General features: G+C 45.8%; 1 protein-coding gene across 4 annotated transcripts in view; it reads left to right on the plus strand.

Annotated features, from left to right (window-relative positions):
- The window catches only part of LOC145357082 (peptidyl-prolyl cis-trans isomerase FKBP5-like), a 106,584-nt gene that overhangs the window by 55,049 nt on the left and 34,006 nt on the right, over positions 1 to 17,529 (plus strand). For all 4 annotated transcript variants that reach the window (XM_080210178.1, XM_080210180.1, XM_080210179.1 and 1 more), the window contains exon 3: positions 4,473 to 4,615. In XM_080210178.1, coding sequence (XP_080066304.1) covers positions 4,473 to 4,615 — 143 coding nt within the window. The remainder of the gene's footprint in view (positions 1 to 4,472; positions 4,616 to 17,529) is intronic.

Raw genomic sequence — 17,529 nt, forward strand, 5'->3', positions numbered from 1 at the left:
CTGAAGTCCACATCTTATATGTATCTTGCTAATTTCTAATCTGTGTATCCAACAATTGGATTGTGCTTAAGAATTGTAAACTTTGACCTGCAAGAATCACATTGTAATCATGTCCATACTAAAACTGGATCACATGTCACTCACCTATCACCCTTGCCAGCTTCAACCCTACTCACCTATCACTCCACCCACCTACTAACTCTGCCACCCTCCTCACTCTCTCCTTCATGTCTTCTTCAACATTCATTCTGGATAGTTAAACCTACCATGCAGCAACCATATGGGGACATGGAGTTAGTCTTCCCCAACTCCACTGGGATCCGATGGAATTCTCTGAGGGATGCTGTGCTCCATATTTCTGGGAAAGTCAGACTCCAAAGCCTTGGCGAAAAATGTGTGACAGCATCAAGTTGCTGGAGTGGTAATCCATTCCTCGGGAGATCCAGACCAATAATTGAAAAATATAGTTTCTACATTACAATAAGATTGACAAATGTCAAACTGTTACACATTGTAAAGGAGACTTACAAGTGTGTTGAACAATTCCTTGCTTCTAGCTGGGACCTATGTTTAAGGCCATTTAGAAACACTCAAGTGAGTGCCTTGTTTGAGTCTTTACGTTGCTTGTTGACCTGGTTGTCTCCAGCAAAACCAAGGAAGAAGCATCACTAAACTAAACTGGGGCGCAGTTTACAAGGGTCCTATCAGTGGGATGTTATACTGACTCTATGCTCGCGCCTGAGCCTCTATCAGTCAAGTGTTCGACTGCTTTAGTCCACGCCTCCTTGGGGGAAAGGGTGATTTGGGGTGGGGGTATCTATGGGGCTTGCCAAGCCTTTATTAAATTTTAATAATACAATATAAACAAAACATCATAAATGTAACATTTCAAACATTAATTAAAACAGTAAACAAAGTAATGAATATGAAACATTATTTAAAACAGTTAACAGAGTAATGAGTGTGAAACACTATCTAAAATATTAAAAGAGCAATGAATATGGTCAAACAATTAGAACATCATAAATTGAAGTCCACCATAATTGTCCATATATGGTCTGATTAAACAGGCATTTAAGGCCAGGTCGTCACTCAAGCCGATAACTTGGTTTGCACGTTTGTCGATCAAGTCTCTCGCTTGTCACTGAATATTCCTAACAATTCCAATGTTAGGGACAAAGTGAGTCTTGAGATTTGTTGGGCGAATGTTTGGAATCTTGTGATGTTCAGGAACTTCATCAGGCTATTGCTCTTCCCAAGCCGTTTGCCTCTTGTGCCCATTACAAAATATTGAGGCTCAAGGCTCCCCACTCAGTTTCCTTATCTCCGATCCAAGGTGATTATACCTCTTGCATTTCTTTTCCTGCATCTTCTCCAAATGACCACAACTGTCTTCAAAATGGACAGTCACATCTACAACCTTTTTCCTCCTTAAAAATTGTGTCCGGTTTCCAGAGGGAGCCACCTTTGGCAACAAGTTGTGGCTCTCCATATATGATGTCCAACCATATTTTCCGAAGTAATTGCTTAGTTGGTCTAAGATTTTGCTATGGCGTTTTATCCTCATGTTTTTAATGAATGGGCAGAAGCCAGAGATGTGTCCAATGGTTTCCGTGACTACTTCACATCGTTGGCAGATTTTTATGGCCTCTCGCTAGAATTGCCCTTGTAGGGTATAAGTTGCATCGTAGAAACAAATTATTAATGAGCCGGTTAGATTTTAATTGAAATGCAGGTTTGATCCAATTGTAAGATATTTTATCATTGTTGTAGTGAGTGAATCCCACAGCACCTTGACATTGTAGCCATCACTACTCCTTCCATCCAGCATACTTATTCGGTGGCTTTTAGGGATCTGTTTCCTCATTTCGAAGTTGTGGGATTGCCGCCCTGATCATATCTGTTGGATCTATTCTGTCATCATTACCTTCATCTGTATTGGACAGAAAATCCTCGATCTTTCTCAAAACATTGAGAGCTCGCAACTCCTGGGTGTTATGCACAATGTTCTGCTCGCAATACTGAAATGAGGCACGAATGATCAGGTCCTTGGAAGCTGCTAATAATTTCCACTTTCTAATGATTGCAGTTGGTATTTGCTCTTTCAATTTGGGAATTCCCAGACCTCCATTCCTGATTCATGAATACAGGATCCATCCATTATTTGAAGGTAGGGGGAGGGCAAGGTGTAGAAATTGTTTCACGGCATTTCGGATGAGTTGATCCAACCTTGTAAGTGTGTTTTGCGAAGCTTCAGAGAGGATCAAGTGAAAATACAGTCTAGGGATGACATGAACTGTCAGGATCTCCATGCGTTATCTGGGCTGGAAAGCTGCAGCTGGATATCCAGGTTTTCAGCTTTTCTTCCCAAGCATCTTCTTCCACAACTGCCCAGGGATCTATTTGGGCACCCAAGTGCTTTTCAGTCTTACCTGAGGGAATATGCAAGGTTATTTCCCTCCGAAGTTGTCAGTTCTTACAATGATTATACAGGAAGGTCCTCCTTTTATAAGTAAAATGGAAGCCTTTTGTCTTGTTGATGTTAATGGCCAGACCTGTATGTTCACAATATCAGAGAGTCGCAGCTACAAGTCCCATCTTACTCTCATTACATGGAGTATGCTGCACAGAAATGTGTCATGTATAGGATCACAGGAACATGCATAGGCCATTTAGTTTTGTGAGCGTATCCTGCCATTCATTGAGGTCACGGTGGCACAGTGACACAACAGTTAGCACTACTGCCTCACAGCGCCAGGGACCTAGGCTTAATTCCATCCTCAGGTCACTGTGTGGAGTTTGCAGTTTCTCCCTGTGCCTGCGTGGGTTTCCTCCCACACTCCAAAGGTGTGTGTGTTAGATTGATTGGCCATGCTAAATTGACCCCAGTGTCATGGGGATTAGCAGGGTAAACATGCAGGAATAGGTCCTGGGTGGGATTGTGATTGGTACAGACTCAATGGGCCGAATGGTCTCCTTCTGTACTGTAAGGATTCTATGATTCTATGGCTGATCTGTGACCTAGCTCCGTATACCTGACTTTGTTAATATCCCTTAGTATACTTGGATAACAAGAATCCATCAATCTAAGATTAAAGTTATCAATTGATCTATTATCAATTAACACTTGCAGAGGAATTCCAAACTTCTACTAATCTTTTCTGTGAAAAATATTCCCTAATTTCACTCCTGAAGACCTGCCTCTAACTTTCTAGCTTGTCCTGCTAGTCTTAGACTTCCTAAGTCCCAGGAATAGTCTCTCCCCATCTAGCCTATCTGCTCTCCTTGGGAACTTTGATCCAATCTAATCTCTTTTTGTAGTTTTACCTTTTGAACCCATGCTTCATTCTAATAAACCCATTCCCTCCGAGACTTGTATATGAAGTGCCCAGAACTGGTCTGTGCCAGTGTTTGGGCTTCATAGAAGTTTACTCCCATTATAATTTATTTAACCCTATCAACATACCCATCTTATTCCTTTCCCCTTCATGTATCTACTTAATTTTCCCTTAACCGCATTTGTCTAAACTATTCTGAGTTCCACCTTCCAAATATTTTAATGTAATGAAGCTTCTCCTGAATTTGTTGTGAATTTATTAGATTTTCCCATGTTTGTCACGTCTCATTTGAATTCCCTTATGAATAAAACTCCATCTCCAAGCCGTCTCCATTATTTGAAAGACCTTTATTAGGTTGTCCCTTCTCTGTCTGGGAAAAAAGATGTGGAGATGCTGGCATTGGACTGGGGTAAACACAGTAAGAAGTCTCATAACATCAAGTTAAAGTCCAACAGGTTTATTTGGTAGCAAAAGCCACTAGCTTTCTCCGCCAGGTGAGTGGGAGTTCTTGTGTATTAATGTGTTTGTCCAGATGCGTCTTAAATGAGAGAGTCCCTGCCTCCAGCAGCCACTCAGGCAGCGAGTTCCAGATTTCCAACGTAGTCTGCTAAACAAACTTTTCTCACATCCCCTCTGAAACACTCCTCACCTTTAACCTCTGCCCTTTGGTCAAACCCAGACAAAGATGGTACTGGACATGCACTCTCCTCACGTTGCCCCTCAGGTTCCCAGCGGGGCTGTGCGCCTGTGCTGCTGCATCTTTGTGAAGGGCAATGTGAAGAGAGCACATGCCCAGTGCCATCTTTGTCTGGATTTGACCAAAGGGCAGAGGTTAAAGGTGTTTCAGAGGGGATGTGAGGAAAAAATATTTAGCAGACTGTGTTGGAAATCTGGAACTCACAGCCTGAGTGGCTGCTGGAGGCAGGGACTCTCTCTCTTGAGAAGCACATCAAAACACAAGAACTCTCACTCACCTGACAAAGGAGCAGTGCTCTGAAAGCTAGTGGCTTTTGCTACCAAATAAACCTGTTGGACTTTAACCTGGTGTTGTAAGACTTCTTACTGGGAGAAAAGAGCCAGTGAACTTATACATTTAAAACTGTTCCATTTTCAGAAATGCGCTTTTTTTTATAGGCCAAGTGTTGAAAGCATGGGACATTGGAGTGGCTTCGATGAAGAAAGGCGAGATCTGTCAGTTGATATGCAAACCAAACTACGCCTATGGGGCTGCAGGCAGCCCACCTAAAGTCCCTCCAAACTCCACACTACTGTTTGAGGTGGGTGTGCCTTTATTGATGTCTCTTGCACTTAACATAGAACATAGAACACTACAGCACAAACAAGCCCTTCAGCCCACAAGTTGTGCCGATCACATCTATACCTACCAAGCCATAGAACTATCTGTAACTTCCAATGCCATTAGATCCCATATACTCATCCAGAAGTCTTTTAAAAGACCCCAGCGAGTTCACCTCTACCACCGCCGATGGCAGCCGATTCCACTCACTTACCACCCTCTGAGTGAAAAACTGTCCCCTAACATCACCTCTGTACTTGCTTCCCAGCACCTTAAACCTGTGTCCTCTCATAGCGACCATTTCAGCCCTGGGAAATAGCCTCCGAGAATCCATCCGATCTACACCTCTCAACATTTTATAAACCTCTATCAGGTTGCCTCTCAACCTTCGTCTCTCCAGGGAGAAGAGACCTAGCTCCCTCAACCTATCTTAATAAGGCATGCCTCCCAATCCAGGCAACATCCTTGTAAATCTCCTCTGCACCCTCTCAATAGCTTCCACATCCTTCCTGTAGTGAGGCGACCAGAACTGCGCACAGTACTCCAAGTGGGGCCTGACAAGGGTCCTATAAAGTTGCAGCATTACCTCCCGACTCCTAAACTCAATCCCTCGATTAATGAAGGCCAGTGCGCGTTCTTGACCACATCCTCCACCTGCGAGGCTGATTTAAGAGTCCTGTGGACCCGGACCCCAAGATCCTTCTGCTCTTCAACCCAGCTAAGACTCCTACCCTTGATATTGTATCTTCTGCTTCGATATCCTGCTTCTGCAATACCCAAGAGTTAGAAAGGCCCATCACCATCTTCACAGAGTAACTCAAGACAGACAATAAAGATGGCCTTTCATTGGAGTGTCCATTTGTCACCTTTAGGCCTTGGTAGAGTTGCTCTTTTTTGGAGCTCCTTTTTTGTCTTTCCCTTGTTGTTTGCTCTCTCTCGAACTCTGTACAAGAGCACATGAATTTTCAGGACTGCTGGTTCTCAGGTAGCTCAGGAAGTCTGCCTGATCATATGGGTAGCTAGTCCTCTTCTACTGGATATGAGCACCCTTCAATTTCTCCTCAATATCCCATTCTCAGTTTCAGCAAAATAGGATCTTGGATGTTGTCACTTTTCTAGCACTTGGCTTTCTCTATCCTGGTCTCTAATCCAGACTGAATCACCTGGTTGGAGTTCTAATAACTCCTGCCCACTATGGCAATGATTGTAAATTTTTTATGCACGGTACATCCTCCTTCTCTCCTACTCTCTCAATGTCAGACATGGCATGGGCAGAACTCAACGTTAAGCTGGCATCATCATTCTTTTTCAACAATGCTGTGACTGTTCTTACTACCCCCTTGACATCACCATTTGCTAATGGGTGCTGGAGGCGAACTGGTTGTGTGGACAAGCCCACGGCCTTCTGTAAATTTCTTGAAACTTTCATTGGCAGTCTGTGGACCATTGTCTGAAATAACGAGATTCAGAATGCCATGAGTCGCAAAACTTTAATTTAGTGAATTTATGACTGCGTCTGAGGTTGTTCCATCTTTAAACTCAATCCATCTGCTGTAATAGTCAACGACTATAAGAAATGTCTCCCACTTGTGCTCAGAAAAATTTATTCCAAGACATTCCCAGGACTTGATGGAAATGAGGATAACGCCAATGGTTTTCTTTTCTGTGGGTAATGGATCATACTGGTGAAATCATGTCCCTGATGATTTGGGATTCCTGGCCATCAAACTGAATTTTGTGTCACTTTGTAATGAGTATGCGTCCCTAATATATTCTTTGAAGGATCTTAAGTCTGAGGACTCTTGTTAAGTGTTAAAAAGTCATCCACAATACTGAGGTTTCCACATTGCTCGCAGTATTGCTTCAGGATAGAATCCATAGAATCGCTACAGTGCACAAGGAGGCTATTTGGCCCATCGAGCCTGCACCAACAACAATCCCATCCAAGCCCTATCCCCGTAACCTCACGTATTTATCCTGCTAACCCCCTAACCTACACATCTTGGGCAATCTGGCATGGCCAATGAACCTAACCCACACATCTTTGGAGTGTGGGAGGAAACCGGAGCACCCAGAGGAAACCCAAGAGGGCATGAGAAGAATGTGCAAACTCCACACATACAGTCACCCGAGGCCAGAATTGAACCCGGGTCCCTGGTGCTGTGAGGCAGCAGATGAGATTGTGAAGAATATGTTCTGGCCATCCTTTAATTCTTTATCTGTTTTCATTCAGCCTTTGTGTGGTTGCTGTTTGAAATTTTGTAGTCTGTATGAGTCTACTTCCTCAACAAGATTTATGCCCTCCTGGTCAGGATTTCCAACAGGAATGTGTGACACTGGCCAGGATTTTCCACGGAAGATGCAGCAAGCCAGCTAAAAATCCTATTGATTTCGGCAGGACTTGAAGATCCCACCGGTGAGCAGGGCTGGAAAATCCTGGCCAATGATTCTGTTTGCTGTTTGCCTTATTCATAATTGTCCGGTTCCTTCACCTACTGTTTTAGGGAAACCTTCTGCCAGGTTTCATCAGGGTTTTCCACTTCATCTCCTTTGTAGATGAATTGTTGATCTGTGCCAGTTTTTTGATTTAACAGTGAGGATTCTTGATTGTGGATCACCATGAGGTTTCTGTAATTTCTCTTACTTATTGCTGATGTTCAGCAGTCAACTATCCTTTGATTTTCAGATTGCCTCCTGGATTGTGAAGTCTTATAATCGACGCTGCAGCAGGCCAAGTTTTAATCACTTTTTTGTGTCAGACAGGATTGAAACTCCTGCTCCAGCATCTAACTTGAAGTTTCTTTTATGCTCATTCACTATAATATCAGCAGTCCAATAGCTTCCATTTGATCCAGTAATTTCTCTGAGGAATGGTACTTCTGATTCTTTTTCTACTTCAACCTCTTGGATCTTGGCTGTTTCTCCTTTAATTGTTTGGTTAAGAAATACAACAAAGCTATTTAAAATAGCCTTTCTTCTTTCAGGAATGGCATCCACATTTTTGGTGGGGCATTCTTCATGTCAATGCAACCTATACTCACAACTGGAACATTGAATAATGCCGGCCATATACACTGCAATGGGAGGCAATGGACTAGTGGTATTTTCACTAGATTATTCAACCCAAAACCCAGCTAATGTCCTGAGTTCAAATCCCGCCATGGCAGATGGTAGAATTTGTATTCAATAAAAAATATCTGGAATTGAGAATTTATTGATGACCATGAAACCATTGATGATTGTTGGAAAAACCCATCTGGTTCACTAATGCCATTTAGGGAAGGAAATCTGTTGTCCTTACCCAGTCTGGCCTACATGTGACTCCAAAGCCACAGCAATGTGGTTGACTCTCAACTACCCTAAGGCAACTATGGATGGGCAATAAGTGCTGGCCAGCTAATGACGCCCATGTCCCACGAATGAATAAAATCTATCTCCTGGTCTGTGGGTGCAGCCACTAAATTTTGCTCACTCCTTTATGACGGTTTTGCAAAGACTAAAATAATATCAAAGGCTTTAATAACTTCATGTGTTGCAGTACCTCTGTTTATTCCCTGTCTGACCACGATGTAGTCTGCACCATTACCTGTAGCATAGGGCTTGAGGACACTTCTAATTCAGAGATGAGAATGCCATCACCGAGCCCTGATTAGCATTGTGCAACAGGGGTATTAATCCCCACACAAAGAGACTTTAGTGTACAGGACTAAAGCTGTAAATGCATGGTGATACTGAGCTATGAAACTCTAACACACACGGTAATACCCCAGCTGTATGTCCATAGGGTCTGTTCACCTGTTAGAATAGATACAGACAAAACTGGTAAGAAGGGGAACTACATTTATTGAGCATCATTTAAAATTAGCGTTTGCAGAAAGCAAAAGAGACTGATTTACTGGAGAGAGAGAGAGAGGGACCAAAAGCTGGTCCCAAGACTTGTTCTTGAATTGCACGGGACTCAAGTGAACTGTTTTGATGCCAAAACATTAGATGTATTCAGTATAGTGCTCGGGCAAATGGAATCAAAGGTTATGGGGAACAAACAGGGTGAGGCTGTTGAGATGGATGATCAGCCATGGTTGTGATGAATGGCAGAACAGGATCGAAGGGCCAAGTGGCCTCCTCCTGCTCCTATCCTCTATGTTTCCATGAACTAAATAGTGTTTCTATGAACTGTTACCACAATATGAGTTCTTATCTGTATTACGAAATTACCAGGTACAAGGACTGTCTGTAACTTTCAAAAACAATTTGCAGCTGTGAAAAGCTTGTTTTTGAAAAGAATCATTTCTGCTAACATTGCATTTTCAAATGCAGTCAATTTCTAAACTCATCCCAGAATTCCCAGCTGAGTTTTCAAATGCGGCCAAGTTAGCTTTAAAACTAAGCCCAGTTGGTTACATAGGCAGAAATACCTTTGAAATGAAGTCTTTTCACTGAAGCAAACCATACAAAGGATCTCACAATGTCTCTGAGCCAAAGCTCCTCAAGCCCCAAACACTTACCGCAGCTGTGTTTGCCCTAGATCATTTTGAGATCCATCAAAACCCACATTCCGCAGCTACAACGCATCACCATCCCTAAAAAAAACAAACAGAAGCCACATCAAAAATCTAACCCAACTGAACTCAATTCAAGTTCTACTATTCACCAAGAGCCCAAGTCCACACTGTAACAGTTCATATAAAAGCAAAATACTACAGACGCTGGAATCTGAAACAAAAACAGAAAGTGCTGGAAAATCTCAGCAGGTCTGACAGCGTCTGGAGAGGGAACAGAGGCAATGTCATGATAACCCTTTGTTAGAACTTTGTCAGGGCAGAACAGGAACAAAAGTACAGAGCTCTCAGACAACAGGAAGACACAAGGAGTGAGATAGCCAAGTAACAGATACTGATTAATTGTGGCAGGTGGCTTACAGCGAGGTCTATGTCACTTATTTTCTCATATTTCTCTGTTTAAAACACAGCCTATCACGGAGGGTGCCGTTCCATAGGCACCAACAGTTCACAGATACAAACAAATGAAACTCTGCACATTTCCATAGCACCTAAACATGTGCTTTTGTGAGAAAGGCAAAACTGTGAGTCTGAGGACCCGGGCTAATTTTGTGGGAAGAGAATCTGGGAAATTACTCTCCAACACCCTCAGACAGTTGAAACTAGTGCAGATTATTCCAAACCTCTGGATGTCCCTTTGTATCAGGTGGTCATTGCTTCAACCATACAAATATCTCAAGGTGTTATTGTACAGCTCATCCAACAGCAGCTGAATCCATTGTCCATGTCCGTTCCATTTTCAAATTCTGTAGGGAGTGCAGTCATCCTGATACAGGCCGCTGATCCACACGGACTAGAACAAGACTGAGATGGGCCAGTGTGGACTGGGCTGGGTCAGAGTGGATTGAAAGGTTAAGGTAATGAAGGGGATGGATAGGGTAGAGGTAGAGAGATTCTTCCCGCTTAGAAAGGATAGCAGGACTAGAGGACACAGCCTCAAGATAAGCGGGGGAGGGCAGTTTAGATCAGAGTTGAGGAGGAACTTCTTCACTCAAAGGGTGGTGAATTTCTGGAATTCTCTGCCCGTTGAAGTGGTGGAGGCTGCCTCGCTAAATATATTTAAGTCACGGGTAGATAGGTTTCTGATAGACAAGGGAATTAAGTGTTATGGAGAGAAAGCGGGAAAGCGGAACTGATCCACTTCAGATCAGCCATGATCTTATTGAATGGCAGGGCAGGCTCGAAGGGCTAGATGGCCTACTCCTGCTCCTATTTCTTATGTTCTTATGTTCTTATGTCACAGTGGACTGGGCTGGGTCAGAGTGGATTGAGCTGGGTCAGAGTGGACTGGGCTTGGTCAGACTGGCCTGAGCTGGGTCAGAGTGGACTGGGCTGGGTCAGAGTGGACTGAGCTGGGTCAGAGTGGACTGGGCTGGGTCAGAGTGGATTGAGCTGGGTCAGAGTGGACTGGGCTTGGTCAGACTGGCCTGAGCTGGGTCAGAGTGGACTGGGCTGGGTCAGAGTGGACTGAGCTGGGTCAGAGTGGACTGGGCTGGGTCAGAGTGGACTGAGCTGGGTCAGAGTGGACTGGGCTGGGTCAGAATGGCCTGGGCTGGGTCAGAGTGGACTGGGCTGGGTCAGAGTGGACTGGGCTGGGTCAGAGTGGATTGAGCTGGGTCAGAGTGGATTGAGCTGGGTCAGAGTGGACTGGGCTGGGTCAGAGTGGACTGAGCTGGGTCAGAGTGGACTGGGCTGGGTCAGAGTGGACTGAGCTGGGTCAGAGTGGACTGGGCTGGGTCAGAGTGGCCTGAGCTGGGTCAGAGTGGATTGAGCTGGGTCAGAGTGGATTGGGCTGGGTCAGAGTGGACTGAGCTGGGTCAGAGTGGACTGAGCTGAGTCAGAGTGGACTGGGCTGGGTCAGAGTGGACTGAGCTGAGTCAGAGTGGACTGGGCTGGGTCAGAGTGGACTGGGCTGGGTCAGAATGGACTGGGCTGGGTCAGAGTGGACTGAGCTGGGTCAGAGTGGATTGAGCTGGGTCAGAGTGGACTGAGCTGGGTCAGAGTGGACTGGGCTGGGTCAGAGTGGCCTGGGCTGGGTCAGAGTGGATTGGGCTGGGTCAGAGTGGACTGAGCTGGGTCAGAGTGGACTGGGCTGGGTCAGAGTGGACTGGGCTGGGTCAGAGTGGACTGAGCTGGGTCAGAGTGGACTGAGCTGGGTCAGAGTGGATTGGGCTGGGTCAGAGGGGACTGGGCTGGGTCAGAGTGGACTGAGCTGGGTCAGAGTGGACTGGGCTGGGTCAGAGTGGACTGAGCTGGGTCAGAGTGGATTGGGCTGGGTCAGAGGGGACTGGGCTGGGTCAGAGTGGACTGAGCTGGGTCAGAGTGGACTGGGCGGGGTCAGAGTGGACTGAGCTGGGTCAGAGTGGATTGGGCTGGGTCAGAGGGGACTGGGCTGGGTCAGAGTGGACTGAGCTGGGTCAGAGTGGACTGGGCTGGGTCAGAGTGGACTGAGCTGGGTCAGAGTGGATTGGGCTGGGTCAGAGGGGACTGGGCTGGGTCAGAGTGGACTGAGCTGGGTCAGAGTGGACTGGGCGGGGTCAGAGTGGACTGAGCTGGGTCAGAGTGGATTGGGCTGGGTCAGAGGGGACTGGGCTGGGTCAGAGTGGACTGAGCTGGGTCAGGGTGGACTGGGCTGGGTCAGAGTGGACTGGGCTGGGTCAGAGTGGACTGAGCTGGGTCAGAGTGGACTGAGCTGAGTCAGAGTGGACTGGGCGGGGTCAGAGTGGACTGAGCTGGGTCAGAGTGGACTGAGCTGGGTCAGAGTGGCCTGAGCTGAGTCAGAGTGGACTGGGCGGGGTCAGAGGGGACTGGGCTGGGTCAGAGTGGACTGAGCTGGGTCAGGGTGGACTGGGCTGGGTCAGAGTGGACTGAGCTGGGTCAGGGTGGACTGGGCTGGGTCAGAGTGGACTGGGCTGGGTCAGAGTGGACTGAGCTGGGTCAGAGTGGACTGAGCTGAGTCAGAGTGGACTGAGCTGGGTCAGAGTGGACTGGGCTGGGTCAGAGTGGACTGGGCTGGGTCAGAGTGGACTGAGCTGAGTCAGAGTGGACTGGGCGGGGTCAGAGTGGACTGAGCTGGGTCAGAGTGGCCTGAGCTGAGTCAGAGTGGACTGGGCGGGGTCAGAGGGGACTGGGCTGGGTCAGAGTGGACTGAGCTGGGTCAGGGTGGACTGGGCTGGGTCAGAGTGGACTGAGCTGGGTCAGGGTGGACTGGGCTGGGTCAGAGTGGACTGGGCTGGGTCAGAGTGGACTGAGCTGGGTCAGAGTGGACTGAGCTGAGTCAGAGTGGACTGGGCGGGGTCAGAGTGGACTGAGCTGGGTCAGAGTGGACTGAGCTGGGTCAGAGTGGACTGAGCTGGGTCAGAGTGGACTGGGCTGGGTCAGAGTGGACTGAGCTGGGTCAGAGTGGACTGGGCTGGGTCAGAGTGGACTGGGCTGGGTCAGAGTGGACTGAGCTGGGTCAGAGTGGACTGGGCTGGGTCAGAGTGGACTGGGCTGGGTCAGAGTGGACTGGGCTGGGTCAGAATGGAAGTCCTTACCTGGTCTGGCCTACATGTCACTCTAGACCCACAACAACATGGTGATTTAACCTGAGGGTCACCACACCTGAGGCAAGGGGTAAGCCTGTGGAGGCGAGGGCCGTCATGAATAAGCTCAGCCGGTACAGGAATTGAAACTGTGCTATTGGCATCGCTCTGCGTCACAAACCAGCTGTCCAGCCAACTGAGCTAAACCAATGATTTATTAATGAACTGTATTATTCTGATTGTATCTGATCTAGTGTCCCTAATACTGAGTCAGAGCTCCAGCAGTGAAATTTACACAGTGTGAAAGGTGAGCACGAGAGAGGAAATTCCCATTTACTCAGGGAAATCAGAGCATTGAAAAGTTTACTGTGTGGTATCGTATTGTCTGGCAATGTAGCTGGTGGTGTCGTGGCACTGTCAGTGGCTAGATATCTAGAGACCCATGCTAACCTGGGGACCCAGGTTTGAATCCCATCAGAGCATATGACGAAATTTGAATTGAATAAAAACCTGGAATTAAACATGATGACCATGAAACCATCTGGATCAATAATGTCCTTTAGGGGAGGAAATCTGCCGTTCTTACCCGGTCTGACCTACATCTCACTCCAATCCCACAACAATGTGGTTGATTCCTAAATAACCACTGACCAGGGGCAATTGGAGATGGGCAATAAATGCTGGCCACATAAAAACAAACCATTGAGAAGTGAGGGACAGAAACAGACAGAGCAAAGAGAAGCGGGTGTAACAGAGAGAAATCAAAGAAAGGGGAGTTACTGAGAGAGAAGAGAATAATGGAGAGAAAGCTGAGAGTAACAGGGAGAAGTAGGAAATAGGGGAGTAATGGAGAAAAATCGGAGAGAGTTGCAGAAATAGCCCAATCAGGGAGTAACAGAGAAAAGGGTAGAAAATAATTGGGAGGGTAAAGTAGCAGTGAAAATTGGATAATCACAAAGAACATATTAAAAACATATCAATAGAATCATAGAATCCCTACAAATCCCTACATTTTTTTGCAAAATGAGACCATTCAGCCCATCAAGTCTGCACTGGCTCTGTGACAGAGCTTCCCACCCAGGCCCTATCCCTGTAACCTCAAGTATTATCTCGTGAGTCCCCCTAATCCACACCAATCGTTACACCATTGATCTCATTCCAGAGGAACCCTGTTCCGCTGTACAGGACTCTGATAAATTTGCTGTAGTCACAGATGACCAGAGGCTGTTCTCTTTGAGGGGGACAAGATGACAGATGGTGATTTAACCTGAGGATCATTACACCTCAGGCAAGGGGCAAGGTTGAGAAGTCGGGGCTAGGTTAGGGGGATTTGCAGGATAAATACTTGGGGTCACGGGGATAGGGCATGGGAGGGATGACCTGTCGGAGAACAGCTTATTTCTGCAAATCTCTCTCTATTTCTCCCCATTTGTCTCCCATTTCTAACTTCTCCCTGTGACTCTCACCCCTTCTACCTATTATGTAGAACATGCGCAGGCACTGAAGGACTTGTGGGGCAAGAATGATGGAAACAGATGTAGCCAAACCATGGGTTAGAGACACTTAAGGATATGTTATAGAGTAGGGGAATCAGTTCACTCACTGAGTTACTTGCAGAAAGACTAATGTGACTGAGGAGAGGAAGGTTGAGACAGAAATAATGATCTTTATCTGGGACCAGCAAGGATAAGGAATCTTTCAAAACTGTGTGGAAAGTCCTGCAGCAGTAGTAAAGTTTTGGCTTGAACCTTCTCCCAATTGTGCAGAGAATGTTGAGTTAATGTTTAAACTGAGTGAGCGCGGTATTCTAGAGCTAGGCACTGAAGGGTTTTAGAATACCAGAGTGAGGAAATCTTGCTGAAGTTCACCAGGTCTTTGATGGGACCACACCTGGAGCACTTGTACAGTTTTGGATTCCACACCACAGGGAGGATAAATGTGCCTTTGAGGCTGTGACGACTTTAATCAGGCAGTTGAGATTGGCCTGTTAGAATATGAACTCCGTGATTAAAGACCTGCTCTGGGCCTGGCAAGGTGCTCCACCAACAGGTCCAGGCAGCAGGCCTTTCAAGGGACAACTAGCCGTGAATATATTTGTGGCTAGGTGTCTCTGGAAAGGGAGCATGCAGTGTTCGAGGGTGCAGTTGATGCCTTCCATACCCGCTGGGCACTGCAGGGATGGGGGTATATTATTGACCCCTTTAATCACATTTTAATCTGATGTTTTAAGTTTCCTTTCCACTTTGCTTTTTGTTTCAGGCGGTTCCCCTCCTTTCAAGGAGCTGCGTCTTTTGAGTTGAGCCGAAGTTAATTTCATTTTGTTTCTTTGGCTGGAACACTGAAAAAAATCCCTGATTAAGAGCCAAATTGATGGGCCAATCAGTATTTAACCAGGAGTGTCAGTTCCTCCTGGTGTAGATGTAGAGATGCCAGCGTTGGACTGGGGTAAACACAATAAGAAGTCTAATGGTAAATTAGTCTAACCTGGTGTTGTGAGACTTCTTACTCCTGGTGTAGACAGCTATCTGAAAGCAGTCTGTGTGCTGTTGTCAGACATGTAAATAAAGGGATTTTGGTGAAGGATTTCTGTCTCTGAGGACTTATTAGAGGACAATGCAGCAAGTATTCACTAGATTGTTTGTTGCGATGGGAGAATTGTCCCCTGATGGGAGTTTGAGTAGAATGGGCCTTTACTCTCTGACCTTTAGAAGAATGAGAAGTCACAGCAGTGAAACAGGCCAGATCCTGAGTTGATTTAACCAGGCAGATTCCATGGGCTTGTTTCCCTGACTGGTGAGCTTAAAACAGAGGGGCAAAAACTCAGAATGTGGGGTTGGAGATTTAGGACTGAGGTCAGGAGAAATGTTTTCATTCAGAGGTTTGGGAATCTTTGAAATTCTCTATCCCAGAGCATTTGATATTGTTGTTGAGCATACTCAAGGATGACTTTGATTGGTTTTTGAAAGCTAAGAGAAGCAAAGCTCAGAGGATGGGAATGGGAAGTGGAATTGAGGTTGCATCAGCCATGATCTGATTGGATGGCGAAAGAGGCTTGAGGGCAGTATGGTCCTCGCCTGCTGCAGTATTTTATGTTCTCAAACATTTTGCAGCTTATCTTTGCTCATACGAATCAATTCTCTTTGTATTAATTTACTGAGCAATCCAGTCCTTTGCATGAACCTACATCAGGTTCATCTCGTTCTTTTCCTCTTCTCTTAATACCTTCTGATTGGAGCAGGTCGGTCTCCCTCCGGTGAATATTGCTACATCAGCTAGCTATGTCTCGCTATCTAACATCTGGGACCAAGATCAACAGTCACTTTGGAGGTTTGTTTTTTCCGTGTCATGTGCCAACATTTCAGAATATTTAGTCTGGCCAGCGTTTATTTAAGAATGGACTTTGTCAGGCATTAGAAGCTGTTCCATAAGCTTTTGGGAGTTTGTGATCTTGGCATGTAATGCTTCGTGGAGAACTGTCTGGAGGACAGAGAGAAACCTGTTTTGACGACTCACATTTGACCCTGAGCCTGACACAAGTCAGAAAACATCCCATTTTCTGGTGCATAGAGCCATTCCCTGAAAGTCAGCAAGATAACTCATGCTGCTCTTCTGAAGATGGTCTAATGAACATTAGGTCACAGCCATGTTTGTGGTTGGTCCCGATGAACGACTGTAACAATTATGTAAAGCCTTTGGTGTATTGTTTCTTCCTGAGATCTCCAGTTAAACATCCCTCACCCACTCATCTTCCCTTCTCAGAAAGTGAACAACCAAAAACCTCGCGGCTATTTCAAACAGGAAGTGGAAAGGCTGCATTTAGATGAGTTCCAGAGGTTTAAATACCACAGGGTACATAATGTTTGCCAGTGGGTGGGGTTCATACTTGCGCTGTCCTCACTCCCCTCAGCAACATCCATGTGGAATTCAAATCGATCTGATAGGAAATTTAGCATGTCCATTACAACTCTTAACAACTTTTACAGAATCTCTGTAGAAAGCATCCTTTCTGGTTGTATCACGGCTTGAAATGGCTCCTGCTCTGCCTAAGGCAGCAATAAACTGCAAAGGTTGTAAAGGTAGCCCAATCCATCACACAATCCAACCTCCCATCCATTGACTCTGTATATACTTCCCGTTTCCTCAGAAAAGCACCCAGCATGATCAAAGACCTCATGCACTCCAGACATTCTCTCTTCCACCTTCTTCTGATGGGAAAAGAGGTACAGAAGTCTGATAACCTGTACCAATCGACTCAAAAACAGCTTCTTCCCCGCTGCCATCAAATGTTTGAATTGTTCTATCATATATTAAGCGAATCTTTCTCTTCAGCCTACCTTTATCTGTAACATTATACTGGGCACCCTCTCCTTTTCCTTCCCCCCTATGTACTCACTGAATGGTATATTTTGTCTGCATAGTTCATGACTACTTTTCACTGTATGCCAATAAATGTGACAATCAAATCAAATCTAGTGCTGGTTTGCTAAGTGATCTCAGTTTATTGGCTCTAATGGCATTCATGTAGGATGCTCATGGAGGAATTGAGGTCTGCTTCCAGAAGGCTCCTGGTTCACATATTGGGCAGTTTGCTGGATTGTCCTCATGAGCTGAAGAGAGAGAGAGAGACCAGATGGTGCCAACATTTAAAAAGGCAGCAGGTCAAAGCTGGTGGAAGCTCCCATTATCGTTGGGGTTGTTGCTTTTCACCATCTTTACTGATGATCTGGATGAAGACATCGCAAGTTTGCGGATGATACAAAAATATGGATATGACAAAATGCATTATCCCAATCACATCTTGGCTGTAGAAC

This window comes from Carcharhinus amblyrhynchos, chromosome 22 (genome assembly GCF_965287045.1).
Source record: "Carcharhinus amblyrhynchos chromosome 22, sCarAmb.v2.hapA, whole genome shotgun sequence".
Taxonomy (NCBI): Eukaryota; Metazoa; Chordata; class Chondrichthyes; order Carcharhiniformes; family Carcharhinidae; genus Carcharhinus; species Carcharhinus amblyrhynchos.